This window comes from Apiospora aurea (genome assembly GCF_038362705.1).
Source record: "Apiospora aurea strain CBS 24483 chromosome Unknown utg000010l_segment0_segment0, whole genome shotgun sequence".
NCBI classification, from domain to species: domain Eukaryota; kingdom Fungi; phylum Ascomycota; class Sordariomycetes; order Amphisphaeriales; family Apiosporaceae; genus Apiospora; species Apiospora aurea.
Genome location: NW_027117397.1, coordinates 2,535,873 through 2,550,613, shown reverse-complemented (window position 1 = coordinate 2,550,613; position 14,741 = coordinate 2,535,873). Strand labels below are relative to the sequence as shown.

Genomic DNA, 14,741 nt, shown 5'->3' with positions numbered 1-14,741 from the left:
CCCCTTCTCTTTTCTTGACCGACTCAACCAATTACACCATACTGTGTGATAAAAGGCCAATCATACTATCGATAGATGACTTATCAACTTCTCTCGTCTATGAACGCCGCGCAGACCAGACTCGCTCTTGTTCTCGAAGCGTCAGGCGTGAGACGAGTACACCGTTTTGCTGCATGCAACGCACACGAGTGTTGCGTACATATCATATCCACGAACCAACATTAGCTCCTGACCCCTAGTCAGCTTACACTAGGCTCTCTCACATACACCGTACCATTGAGCCGAGCGACTAGTCATCAATGTGCATGGAGCGGATATGCTTATTGCCCCGCCGTTTCGCTTCCCTGGCTTCTTACGTTGCCATGACTGCCCGGCATACAGTGTCAGGCTTGCCAATACCGCAAACCCCATCGCTCCTGATGGGGGTGACAGGTAACGTGCCACGGCCTATATCACAAGCGTGTGCCCGCCTCTTTAAGAACCCGCAACATGTCGTCCAGAAACATGCCATGCGCTTTAGCCCTTACATGAATGCCCGTGAATTCAGATCAGCCAGGCAGACGACTTCCTCCCGTCCTCCTACACACTCTTGTATCATGTCGAGCACAACGCAGGTTCGGACGCTGTTGAACAGCCCAAGGGGTTCGGCAGTTGCTCCAGGCTACCAGCCGAAAGTGCTTCTGGACAACAAGGCCCGCAATGTTGAGACCATGGTCGTGGCTGTTGAGGTAGCATCCTCGAGCGCGGCACCCAGCTTGCCCACATCTGCCGGCGGAGAGGACCGTCCCATCGCTGTTGGGGGCCAAGGGGACTATATCCGCTTATCAGATGGTCGGCAGATCTTGGACGCTTGTGGCGGTGCGGCTGTAACCTGCCTCGGACATGGCAACCAAGAGGTCATTGAAGCCATGGCCATCCAAGCCAGCCAGCTTTCATATGCGGCACATGGCTTCTTCGACAATAACAGCAGGCGGGACCTCGCCGAATGGTTCAAGGCCACTTCGCAAGGCCACTTCCGAAAAGCCTGGGTGACCAACTCGGGTCAGTAGACCTTCCTTCCTGTTTAGGTGAAATCATCCCATCTGACATTGCTCTTCTATACAAGGCTCGGAAGCGATGGAGGGTGCCATGAAACTTGCTCACGAATACTTCGTTTGGAAAGGGGAGCCAAACCGTGTCAATTACATCTCGCGTGAAGTGTCTTATCACGGCATTACTCTCGGATCTCTAGCTCTGGGAGGACACTTGGCACGACGAGCCCCCCTTTGAGCCTTTGCTACTGCCTGGTGTACACCGTATACCTCCGTGCAACGAGTATCGACAACGTCTCCAAGATGAGAGCGATGGCGATTTTGTCTTGCGAAAAGTGTCGGAGCTTGAGAAGGCTTTCCTTGCAGTGGGGCCCGAGACCGTGACGGCTTTCATTGCCGAGCCTGTCGTCGGTGCTGCTTCTGGCTGCGTACCCGCTGTGCCGGGATACTTCCAGGCCATGAAAGCCGTGTGCGACAGGTACGGCGCACTACTGATCCTGGACGAAGTCATGTCTGGAATGGGGCGAACAGGAACGCTACATGCCTGGGAGCAAGAGGGAATCGTTCCCGACATCCAAGCAGTAGGCAAGGGCCTGGCAGCGGGGTACCAACCAGTCTCCGCCATCCTCGCCGGTGACAAGGTTTCCGACCTGATGGATTCCAAAGGTGTGGCCTTCACCCATGGCCACACCTACCAGGATCACCCACTAGGATGCGCGACAGCCTTGAAGGTCCAGCAGATTGTCCAGCGGGACGGGCTGCTTGCCAATGTCCAAACCCAGGGGGCGTATTTGGAGAAGCTCCTGAAGGGGAAGCTTAGCAGTCACCCCCACGTGGGCAACATCCGTGGCCGCGGGCTTTTCTGGGGTATTGAGTTCGTGAAGAACAAGGCCACTAAGGAGCCTTTCGACGGGCGACTTCAGATTTCGCAGCAGATCCACGCAACGGCGATGGCAGCCCCCTACAACATGGCCATCTACTACGGACAGGGCTGCGCGGGAGAGAAAAGGGGCGATCACGTCATGCTCATGCCGGCGTACAACTCGACGCCTGAGACTATAAGGTTGATGGTTGATACGTTGGCTTCTGTTGTGGAAAAAGTATTTGCAGACTCCACCGTGTTGTCGAGTCTGTAAAAATTTGGGCTTACACGCTACCTGGGGATGGAGGCTTGAAGTTTTGAGTCCCCCCTCTGGGCATATGGCTTGACCAACTGCGTGCGCTCTTGATGACTGGATGATTTGTAGCAAGTGTCATGATATTTCCGGATAGCTATTTTCTTGAGGTATATAGTAGCCAGTTGCGTGTAGTGGGCAAGCACGCCTTTGAATACGAATTCATGTGTCATGTGTATACCTGCAAGTTGGTCGATTCAACAAGCCACACGGCTGGCATACAAGCTATCCTTCTTCTATTTGCTTGCTGTTCCTGACAGGATACGATCTAAGCTGGCACAAGGGGATGTTTGTGCTGCAAGCAAACCATGGAAAGCACAATGCTATTTCATCAGTATGTTTTTGGCTAGCTTTTGGTGTCTACAGTTTGGACTTTCCGATCTGGACGGATGAGTGCAAGCAAGTGGTCTCAAGCATGCCCCCGCATCCCTTAGTGTTCACATTGGTCTCTCTCTCTCTGGCTTTAGGGGTGTGTGTAGCTTACTTAGGGTTGAGCAGGTTGAAGAGCGAATTGATTGACCACTTTAGGTAAGCCGAAAGGTAGATGCCATCATCGACACGACCCAAAGTCACTCATTATCTGGATCCAAAGGGTGTGAAGAGAGAAATACACAAAAACAACGATTCTCTTTCTCTCTCGACCAGTGCCAATAATAGAAGAAATACGTAATGACGCACAAAAACGACGGAAGGGACCAACCAGTGAAACCTTAGTAAATATTGATGCCCACTATGAGTTAGTCTGGTTTTCCCTCCAGTTTTTGCTTAGCCGTTGCGTACTGCTACCTGCATCTCTCGCGCCCAAGCTGCAAGCTGCACACTAAACCCCAAGTCGCGCCCCGTACATGTACCAGCACGAGCAGCAACCCCAGGGCATGAGCAGACGCTAGCGAGCCCAGACACTGACCAGAGGCACTTTAACAGCATAAAGCAAAGCGTGTTCTGCCTGCCTTCTGTGCGCTGCCCTCCCTCGCTGTGACGCGCGCGAACAGGGATTCGCTTTTTGGCGAACGCGATTGATCAGCATTTTTTGAACAAATCGCCCCAATTGCCCATCGTCAGTCAATAAATGCGCTCGCCTTCGCATTGATCCAATAAGAGCATCTCGGCCTGGTCGGTTTGGCCATACGAAACCAACTGTTTACTGACTTGGACTTTTTTCTCTCTCTCTTCAATCGCAACGCAAGAAGAGCCTCGTTCTGTTGTGTCTCTTTGTCCATTGCTGCAGAAGATAAGTAGACAACCTCGTCGCATCGCAAAAGCAGCCCCCGAGGAGATTTGTTTACTTTTCGCACTGGTGGCCCTTGTTGGTTGCAACCACGGACCTTGAATCACAGGTAGGTAATAATCAGTCACATCAGTCAATCAATCAATCCAATTGCGCCTCCTTCCAGTATTCACCCCGCCTCGTCTTGCCTCACGCGCCTGCCCCTTCAACCACCATTCGATCCCTTCCACCACCAACTGCCAATTTCACACAAGACATCCCAACCATTCCCGACTAACAACTGCCCCTAGGTTGCGTCCCGACCATTGCATCCATCCTTCTACCTGCCGCTGCTTCTGCCTGCGCGGGGCATATATACCTACGTAGCCTGCACACCTGCATCCTTGCTCTGCCAGGTCGCAAACGTGCCAGCCACGCGCATTTCTCTTACATCATCGTCGCCGACTTTCCTAATCGCCATCGGCCACCGGACTAATCGGATCACCACCCACGGTAATGCGTCTTTCCACAACCACCTACTAATATGCCTCCCACACGATCATCGCAAAGGGCTCGCCGAGTCCGCGACGTCAGCCCCAGTCTAGCCCACGCCGAAATGTCGTCGCCATCGCGACCTTCGAAGCGCAGGAGACGGGTATGTCTGCGATTGCAATCCTCCCCCCTCCCCCCCACGAAACCCACGTTTGCTAATGATGCGCTCCCAGGCGGACCCCGACCCCCTCCTCCACCACCCTCGGATCCCGTCGACGAAGAGGACTCCAGCCTCACCATCGATCCCTCCAATGACAACGATGTCGAACCCAACGTAGCCGCTGATACCATCATCACCCGGGTAACCGAGCACCTGGCCAGCGTGGAAACAAAGGCTTCCAAGGAACACGCCAATGCCAATCATACATCCCAGGGGGATATAGAGGCATATGCGAAGATTGCGGCCAGAGAATGGACCTACTACGTACGCCAGCTCAATGTCAACATTGGCCGCTTTTCGGAGATGGCCGAGGATGGCACCGCACTCGCCCAGAATCCCGAAGACGAGGGTTTTGTCCACATTGACCTCGGCCCTAACAAGATCTTTTCACGCAAAACCGCAAGGGTATTCTATGGCGCCGACGAGGAGAAGTGGTTTCTGGAGTGTAAGGGGCGCAACCCCGTAAAGGTCAACGGCGTGCCGCTCAAGAAGGATGACGAGCCGCATCCTTTGTCCAGCGGAGAGGTGATTGAAGCAGGCGGTATTGAAATGATGTTTGTGCTGCCGGCTAGTACTAGTCGCTTGCAGATCCACGACATGTTTATATCACGTATTGGTCCTGTGGCGCCACAAATCAAGCACTCAGGATCTAGCCCATCGCTGGAAGCTCGCCATGCACTGCCTGCGGCTCCCTTTGTCGTCTTCGGGAGATCGCCCATCATCGAGCAACGCTGGCCGCCCTCCGTCTGCCAGAGGCGGCGCCTTTCAACAGCCGATCGCACCCGCGCCCCCGGATTACAAACGTCCTGGCACACCTCAGTCGGCCAAGAGCCGTACAATTGCATCAGCGCACAAGTCGCCCGCATACGGCAGCTCTGGGACCATGCTGCTCAACAATGGTGAAATCGACTTGAGCCTGGAAGAAAACAAGCACATCAAGCCCTCTTACAGCTATGCTCAAATGATCACCCAGGCCATAGTGAGCCAGAAGGAGCAGAAGCTCAACCTCAACAACATTTACCGGTACATCACAGACCACTATGCGTATTACCGCAACCAGACGCCCTCGGGATGGCAGGTAAGTCTTGATACTTACTTCCCATCATCTGTTGCAAGTACTGACCCTCTCACAGAACAGTATACGCCACAACCTGTCGCTGAACAAAGCCTTCAACAAGGCGCCTCGCTCAACTGATGAACCAGGGAAGGGCATGAAGTGGGAGATCGTACCGGAGCAACGAGAAGAGATGACGCGTCAGGCCTTTAAGGTAGGGCGTGGTGGTCACCGAGGGTCATCGGCCCCATCCTCACCCAGCGCGCCGAACCAGTTGAACTACATCAATCACGGACCCAAGGACATGACATCGGGTCGGGAGCCGGCGTCAGCACGGAAGCGGAAGGCCTCTCCAACAGGCTCACCCTTACCTAGTTCGGCCTTCAATCGATCTCAGATGACCCCTGAGCGGAGTTCACGATTCCAGCCGCCCGGCTCTGCCAGTTTCCAAGATGGTAGCCCACTTCCAAGGCCTCGAAAACCGCTTGACAAAGCAAGCTCCTTTGCCACGACTACCACTGATAGCTTACCACGCTCGCCTCCCCTCTTGACGTCTTCTTATTTGCAGGACGAGACACCGTCATTTATCACGCCGGTACCCCATCGAGTCCAGCCACGCATTGCACCCCCGAGTACCGCTCAGCGGCCGAGTCAGCACATGCCTACCAGCTCACCTGCGCCATTCTGGAAATTTGCCGATATTGGCAGCACACCGGCTAGGCCTTTCGACATCAGCCCGTCTAAGCCGTCTCTCAACTTGCCTCGCAGCAGCAGCCCGCCCCCCTTCGCGGGAGACGAGGGCAGTCGCTCTCCGATTGGTAGCCCCACCCGGTCGTCTGGCCGTGCAGCAACACAAGAGACGACTACTGTAGATGAGGAGGAGGAAGAGGGCGGCTTCGACCTGACCAAGGGATTCCAGAGCATCGGCTCGTACCATAACCACCTTGGCCGCGGCGGTGGCTTGCTGGCTCGAGCGAACGGTGGGCGATAGAGACGAGATCCACCGCCAGGCGGAGTTGCATTAGCAGGTGGATGTATTATGTGTTGACCCGCCCGTAATACTTAGCGATTGCTGCTCACCATCCTGCGAGGCATGCACTACACATGAGTAGTAGCAGCAGTACCGTTTCCACGGTTATTTTTGCCTGCTTACTTCAGCGCCATCACTACCTCTCTCGAGATGGATATGATGGGCTGAAATTCACGGGCATGATTTGACGTTTACGATGATTAGGAGTTTTTTTTTTTTTTTTTTGCACTTTCGGGTTGAGGGAGTGCATGAAAAAGGAGGGCAGCCTGGTTACTTCCGGATGGCGCAATATTGGAACGGACATGGATTGTGCCCAACGGATCATCATCATCAGGTTGTTTTTGTTTTCTTTCACAAAGCATCATCGTCTGTAGCATTGTTTGTAGGCTAGCGTTGTATTGTTCCTGCTTTCCCGGCGGCGTTCTGAACAAGGAAAACTCGGATGAAGAACAATACTTTCTAGGTATTGGTTGATAGTAGTAGTAGTCGCAGTAGAAAGAATAAGTTGAATGTCGGGAAGCATTTTTCGACTGGAATTGCTTCCAAGCATCTCTACTCATATCCAGATTTTGTTCTTTCGCCTTCCGGTAACGTGGCAATGGAGGATACCCGAGGCGAGTAATAAATGTGATCATGTACCTATGTTCAAGCACGATGCTAAGTCACTGACGTTTTCAGGGTAGGCTGTTTCTTTTGTGATGATATAGAAGACCATCTCTCCCTTTCTGGATATGTGCGTGCGCATCGTTAGGAGGTTAGCAAACAGCAGGCCCACGTTGTCGGTTTAGAGAGGCGCATACTATATATATACTTATTCTTTTTGTTTATATCGCTTCGTTCCGTCCTATCTAGGAGAACAAGGCGAATAATAGGTATGTCGAAACTATGCGAGTTACTCGATAATAGGGATATTAGCTCTTGTGTTTAGGTATGCATTTTAAGATAAGAGATGCTTCATTTTTAACCTTATATAGCTCCGCCTCTAGTCGGGTATGCGAACTCGAGTATTTAAATCTCTACTCTTTCATTTCCCCTTTCCCTCTTTCCCTTTTTCCCCTTTACTTTCCTCTCTATTCTTTTTTAGTAATAGTAATTTAATTAGTGCGGTGTGTCTTTTAATTAGTTAATATAAAAGCGAGTTAAAACTAAGATATATAATATAAAACTACGAGTTATAACGATAATAATTTAATTTATTATTATTATTATTATATTCTTTAATGTTTAAAGAGTAGCGGAGCTACTTTAACCTTTTAAGGGGTATAAAACGTACTGCTTATTTATTTATTTAATGTGGTTTACTACTACGCAACGTATATTATTTAACGATATACTTTAATTTAATTCTAATATAATTAAACTTTAACGCGTAATACCTTTATAATTATAATACTTAATTAATCTTAAAAAGATCGGATAGTTTTAATAATTTAAGCGATATAAAACGAATCGAATTAAATAAATTAAAGAATAATAATAAAAACTTATAATATACCCGAATTAACTTTACGCTATTAAATTTATAGCCGAATTTTAAAACGTAAAATTTAATTGAAACGATATAAAATAAATTTAATTAAAAAGGAGGTGTGACAGGAGCAGAAGGAACGGGGCGCTTACGTACCGGTTCCGGCTCTACTCCGCCGCCCTATATATATAGAGACTTAGGCCCCCTAGAAATATAGAAGGATAAGCGTTAGCTTTATCCTTTTACCACCCCTTACCTATCGTTACCACCTAGATTCGTGCACCTTTCACAGGAGGTATTTCGTAAGTATATAATTAATTTAAATATTTAAGAGATGCCTCCCGATTTCGTTAATATAGAAAATATAGCTAATCTCTTTACCGCGTTACGCGGCGGCGACCGTATTAATAAATATTAAGTTAAGCGTTTTATCGACCGTAACCCGGACTTAAAAATTAAAATAAATCGTCGGTATAATTATTAAAGGGCTTTTTACGAGGGGTTTAAAGTTATTTTTATTTAATTTACGCTAGTCGCGAATATAAAGGCGAAATACGGGATTATTAACGAAAATATTTAAAATTTTAACGAGACCGGCTTTATAATAGGTATAATTAGATTAATATTTATTATAATACGCGCCGAGCGGCGTGGAAAAAGTAAAATCGGTTTAGCTTAGTAATCGGGAATAGATAACGGCGATTAAATATATTAATTCGTAGGGTTAATATATTCTACCGTTTTTAATCGTTTAAAATTAATATTACCTCGTGAACTAGTCTCGTAAAACCGATTTACCGGGCAATTAAATAATTAAGCCGATTTTTAATAATTAAACTAATAACGAAATAGGCTTAAACTAGATTAAGCATTTCGATAAATATATTAGATCGTAAATAAAAGGTCGCTACCGCCTTTTAATTCTCGACGGCCACGAGAGTTATATTTTAGCCGAATTCGAAGTATACTATTAAAATAACGATATTATTACTATTAGTATACCTCTTTATTTATCGCATTTACTTTAACCTTTCGATATAATACTTTATTCGCCTTTAAAGCGTGCTTATTCGAAAGAAATCGAGCTATTTATTAAGGCTTTTATAAACTATATTATTAAGCTCGAGTTTTTTATTACCTTTAAAGCCGCGTATTTTACTATTTTTACGAAAGTTAACATTAAATTTAAATTTAGCGCATTTAGTTTAATACTTTATAACCTTAATAAGGTAATTAATAAACTAAATGTGCGTTTTTAAACGCTTATACTTAACTTATCCCGTTTAAAGACGGCTAATACTTACGACTTTTAAACGCTATTTAACCCTTAATAAATAACTAAGCACTTTATTTATATTAAAAAGAGGGTGTTTACCCATTAAAGAAGCTTTTTAACGCCGATTTTAAATACGATAAACTAAATAATGAAGGGTATAATTAAAATAACCTATAAAATAACCCTTATACGTAATAAAATATATATATTAAAAGAGGCTAATTTAATACTTTCTAAGCGCCGGAGAGCTAAAAAGTCGCGAGTCTAGCTTAAAAAAGCCCTTACTATTAAAGAATCTTAGCAGCTATAAAACGAAAAGGTAAAAAAAAAGCGTTTAACGCCCAATAAAAATAAAAATAAAGGTTCGTCGAAATAAAGGGCGACCGATAAAAGGCGCTGTAATATCTACGGCGAAACAGGTCACAATACGCGAACATATAAAAAAGATATAAAATTAAACGAGGAATCGAATAACGAGTAGTTTTAATTAATTTTAAGCGTTATAATTAAATTAATTTATATAAATAGGTCGAGAAGTAAAAAAGGTGCGTCGCTAAGTAATATATATCGCGTAGTGGTAAACTACGTTATAATTAAATTAATTTATATAAAAAGGTCGAGAAGTAAAAAAAGTGTGTCGCTAAGTAATTTACGTCGCGTAATAGCAAACCACGTTAAATCTTTATTCGAATATTAAAAATTTCGCCCTAAGGTCCCCTAAAAATGCGACGGCACAGAATAAAGAGACGGAAAAAATATAAATAAAAATAAGTGCGAAAAGTAATGTAAATGTTTAAATTAGTCGGGTAAAGAAGCTAAAAAAAGTAGAATATTTATAATAAAACTAATAAAGTTAAGTAAAGTTTTAAAAGTGAAAAGGGGGTATATATATAAATAGAAGTTTACATAAGTAAGCGTGCTCATTGGGTCGCCTCTCTCTCTTTCCCCCTCTTCCTGCTCCCTCAATTTTTTCTCTTCTTCGGGGGTATTTATGGTCGTGCTCATAGATAGTCATGCATACGGGAAGGGGGTATAATCGTGTTATAATAGTCGAAACATTGTTCTCTCTCTCCTTTCCCTCAGCTCTTTCGTTCCGGTTAAGTATCCACGGGACCCAGAGACATTAAAGCATCAGTTTCTTACTTGCCAAGGCAGTAATAAAACGATTTGCCTTGTGGTAAGCTGTTTTGGGGGAGATGTTCTCCTTTTAGCTTCGAGGCGAGAACTCCTGGGAGCGAGAGGGAAAGAGAGAGAAGAGAACGAAGAGAATCCTGATGAAGAGGAAGAAGTAGAAGTAGAAGAAGTGAATGACCCCAAGTACAAGACAGACAAGACAGCTCGCGCCTATGTCAACCAGCTTGAGCAGCACCCATAACGGGGCAAATTGAACCAAACACGAAAAGTACACCAAGCCTAGAACTTGAATGTTTTCACACTCCCCATCCCCGAAAAAAAGCCCCCTAAGAAACACCCCTTTCCATATCCATTTCCGTTGCCTCCTTCCCCGCACGCGCCCGCCAAGTGGTATATGGTTGTGATTGCATTTGCGCCCCAAACTCCATAAAATGTATGAGTGTGTGTTTGTAATCTGATCAAACGGGTTGGCTCTGAGCCATCTCTCGTTGGCGAATAGCCTCTAGGGCATACTTCGATGATCCAGTGAAGGTCGATGAAGAACGAAGAATTGAAAGAAAGAATACGAAAGAAAAAAAAAAACCAGGAAAAGGTGGTGGGTGGTCGATCCACCACCACAGCACTCAGGGGATATCATCGCCAATATATACATCTACGTTTCGATGGATGTAATGGAGGGTAAAGATGTCAGAGAACAAATGAAAGAGAACGAGGGTGAAGAAGAATGTGTCGATTGGGAGGAAGTAAAGTGTAGTGTTCACGGTGCGCCGCGCCGTCTCCGTCCACGGTTTGGTCCGTCTGGCCGTTGTGAAAGGACATCGCGAAGGGCGGGGTCATCTTTGTCTTTATCGACGTGGTGTACCCTTACATGCCTGACAGGGAAGAAAACTTTGTGTTAGCATCGTTGCCTCCGTTCATGCGACTGACTCCACGGAAGAGGAGCCCCTGGCAGAACTTCCTCGTCCTGGTTCAAAACTTACCTCTGTAGATTGTCCGGCCGGGGGTATTTGTGTTCGCGATCCGGGCAGAACGGACACACATACCCCGGCGACTCATGGACCAAGCCATGCCGTATCATTTCGTTCTTTCGCTTGAAGCCCTTGCCGCCCTCACTCCGAGGACAACCCTTGACGGCGCAGTAGTGGGGCCGGGCCGAGGAGTGGACATTGGCGTGGGAATTGAGCAAGTACTGCGTCTGGAACGGGGCCGCGTTGCAGCCAGCGAATTTGCAGATGAAATTGCCCGTCGGATTCGTCATGTTGTCGATGCTCATCCGATCCGTGATGGAACTTGCGGGGGTAGGTATCTGCTGATCCGAGAGGTTTGGCCGGTCGCCGTTGTTGCTGCTGAATTCGGAGCCCGACCGTAGCCTGCCTGTGCTGGGCGGCGAAAAGGCAAACGGGCTGAGCATTGGTAGGGAATGTGCCGGGGACGGCATGCTTTGACTGTAGGCATAGTTGGGCGACACCGGCGGCGACGCATGAGGATTGCTCAATGGCGGCATACGAGACGTTGCAGGCGGAGAGTTGAGGAACGACGGAGTAGGAGGGCCATGCCTCATAGCATGTTCCTTTTCCGTCATGCTAGGGTGATCGCTGAGCTGCTCCCCGAGTTGGGACCTAATGGGAGGTAGAGAAGCATGGCCATTGGTCTCGGATTGGGGAGAACCAATCGGTGGCAAGTCGCCATGCATGCTAGGAGTAGGTAATTGCGTGACAGGAGACTTCGCATCGCTCGGATGTCGCAACCCTTGACTTGATGCTTGGCGCGGGGAGTATAAGTCCTGAGTCGCCTGGGAGGTGTAGGGGGGACATCGGAGGCGCCAGTACCGGCTTGGGCGTTTGCGAGATGGGTTCCCCCCGGAGAGGCAAGGGATGAGGCGGTTGCTGTTGCTGGCGCAGACTCGTAGGGCGATCACCATGCCGGGACGAGAACGTCTCTTGGCGGACAAGCCCCATTTCGTTCGTCTGCTCAACATCGCGCGGTTCTTCCGGGGCCGGGGCTTGTATCGACAAAGCGCTGGCGGCAAGAGACTTGAGGTCTATAGCGGGTGGTATGATCGGCCGCGATTCCGGAGACATGGCCGGGCTGAGCGTCTGATCGTCAAATTCGTGCTCGCTGGAGGAGGCTGAACTGGAGCTGCAGCTTCCCTCCTCTTCCTCGTCCCCTTCTTCCCCCTCTTCTCCGCCCTCGCCAACTGATGATGACAAAGGCCGACTCCCCGCCTCAAAGGCGATATCCGGCCGTTTTCCACCGTCCATGTATTGTATCAACACGGCATCGCCTTGGCTAGGGGGTACCTTTCGCCGACGATTAGAAGACTTGCGACCGGATTTGGGAGGAAGACTGACTCTAGGTAGCGGTATTGCGGGCGGAGGAGAGGGCGAGAGGTCGAGTTTCGGCTGGAGAGCTTTCATGGGCGGGCTGTTGCAGAAAAGCCCTTCATTGGGGTCGTATATTTCGCTGTCTTGGGCGAGAGCTGGTCCGTCAAAGGTAGTAGTCATAGTTCTCGGCTGGTTGTTGGGTATATCGTTGCCGTTACTCGCGCATTAGTGGGCTTCGGTACGCGCCACAGCGTGCGCGGCGCGATGCTGCTGCTCAGATGGGACGGCCGGATAGCTACTATTGCTAGTAAGCCTGCGCGACGCTTTTTCCTCGAGAGGCAAGTCCAGATAGTACCGTCGAAAAGAGCCCAGCCACTGCAGCCTGGGGTCGGTCGAGGCTGAGGGTAAATTGCGCCGACGTGACCGGTGGTGTGGGCTCGTACAAAGACAACCCCTAATCTTAACCAGTCGCCGGCAGAGAGGATGGGCGCAGGTGGTTTCGCGATCGGCAGGCGCAGCGGCGCGCAAACCTCCGTTGTGACAATATATTTAATTATTGTCTTGTGTAAGTTCGCCAAGGTTATGGTCGCAACAACAGGTCTAAGTGCGGTTGGCTCACACACACATGCACACCACACCATCCAAGAATGCGCGGCTCTTCGGGTAACAAGTTGCAGAGACACAAATAGTCGGGGAGGCAGAGCATGGGCGGCGTACGAAAAGGAGGGAGAGAAACACTACCATTCGAGCGAATGGGGATGTGCAGCAGAGAGGAATAACCAGAGAGTCCCCTCCACCTTTCCCTCCTCTCTGTGCCAGGAGCCAGGATAGAAAAGATGGCGGTAAAGCTTTAAGGTTGGACGACAGAATAGCCGCTAAGAATGGGCGATCGCTCGTGACCAGAGCGCCGCACTTGCAGACAGACAGACACACACGCACACACACACACAAATGTTGGAGCCCCAAGCCGCTGCCGACAAGTCCAGTAGGCAGTCTTGGGACCTGACTTGTCGCCTTTATTTTCAGTTTGACGTAAATTATAAGGCGGGGAGGGGACCCGTAGAGCCTCAGTTCGCTTGCTCCTCTTATTGTGGGCTGGGCTCCAGAAGTCGGGGGGTGCTGCTCGTGGTCACTGGTGTGCTCTGGTGCGTTTTCCTGCTTGGACTGGCAAGACTTGGCCAAGTTGCTAGCGAAACGCGGCCGGAGACTTGACGACTGATGGGATCCTGGGATCCTGGGGTTGCGATGACAGGCCAGCGACAGGGATCCGATAGGGTGAAATGAGCAGGGACAGGACGGGCAAACAATGTTTCTTGTGACAGACAGGCCGTGTAGCGTCCAGTTAGTGCGTATTGCGTTGTGATTTAGTGGCAGGATGGTGCCAGTAGTGGGTATGCGCCTGCGTAGGGGAGAGTTGGAATTCAAGGGAACACACAGGTTTCCAGAAATGAATGATGTCGGCAGGATGTAGGCAGGTGTGCATCAATGGACGGGGTGTGGAAAGCTGATGATGATGGTCCCTGACGAGCCTGCCTGAGGTACAAGTATTGGCATTGCCTGTCCGGCTTGCTCTATGGGCCGTGGATTCCTCAAATCAAATTACAACAGAAAGCTTATTAGGCCGGGTCGCTCAGGGATGGCGGATGGGATGATATTGCCCTACCTTACCTTATCAACCATGCCATGACCAGACCATGGCCATGGCTATACCTATCAAAATTGTAGCATGCTTATTAGTGCCCGCAGCTGCTCTGTTGGAAACCCGAAGCGACCTATGACTCGAGGCCGTCAGCGAGAGAGAGAGAAAGAAAAAAAAAAAAGGAAAGCGACGTGAGGTCCAAGAGGCAGGAAATAGGCAGTAGTGCGTCGAGGTTGGGCCCGATGGCAATGTATCGATGCGGCTGTGTGTCTCTTGCAGGTCCGCATACAGGTCCCGCGAATAGCAGATGGCCCGCGGTCCAGAACGTGGGTAACGGAACCGCTCGCTAGTACTAGGAGCTAATAAAGGCAATGCTCGTTTTCGATGAGTGACGTCGAGGCTTGTACCTGGTACCCGCCGGTGGTGATCTCATGCCTTACCCATCATGTACTCGAGGCCACTAGGCTCTCTGCATTCATATGCGTTGCATCGCCCCGTCTGCCTTTCACTTGGTATGCTATGTAGTGGTAGTAGTAGGCAGTAGTAGGGCCTGCACAAGAGGCCTGCATGGAGGTGGTTACATGTTTCCCTTTGCCGTTGCGTTGCGTTGCGTTGCGTCTCGCTGCGCCCTTTCTGCCCTGCCAGAACGAACACCATCCTCTTTTCCGCCCACTGCCACCCCTCTTCGCCC

General features: G+C 49.2%; 3 protein-coding genes across 3 annotated transcripts; 2 read left to right on the top strand and 1 right to left on the bottom strand.

Moving 5' to 3' along the window:
• Positions 1-596: 596 nt before the first annotated feature.
• PG986_014788 (aminotransferase- class III) lies at positions 597-2,167 on the top strand (the record flags this gene model as incomplete). Its single annotated transcript, XM_066851010.1, has 3 exons — positions 597-1,041; positions 1,106-1,176; positions 1,232-2,167. 3 exons carry the CDS (start codon positions 597-599, stop codon positions 2,165-2,167), a joined length of 1,452 nt encoding a protein of 483 aa, XP_066693248.1.
• A 1,790-nt stretch (positions 2,168-3,957) lies between these two features.
• PG986_014787 (Fork-head transcriptional regulator 2) lies at positions 3,958-6,170 on the top strand (the record flags this gene model as incomplete). Its single annotated transcript, XM_066851009.1, has 3 exons — positions 3,958-4,741; positions 4,779-5,203; positions 5,259-6,170. The coding sequence occupies 3 exons, from the start codon at positions 3,958-3,960 to the stop codon at positions 6,168-6,170; spliced, it is 2,121 nt and encodes a 706-aa protein (XP_066693247.1).
• Positions 6,171-10,951: 4,781 nt separating this feature from the next.
• On the bottom strand, positions 10,952-12,591 carry PG986_014786 (C2H2 type zinc finger domain-containing protein; the record flags this gene model as incomplete). The annotated part of the gene is made up of 3 exons (XM_066851008.1): positions 10,952-11,009; positions 11,068-11,781; positions 11,843-12,591. The coding sequence occupies 3 exons, from the start codon at positions 12,589-12,591 to the stop codon at positions 10,952-10,954; spliced, it is 1,521 nt and encodes a 506-aa protein (XP_066693246.1).
• Between the last annotated feature and the right edge of the window lie 2,150 nt (positions 12,592-14,741).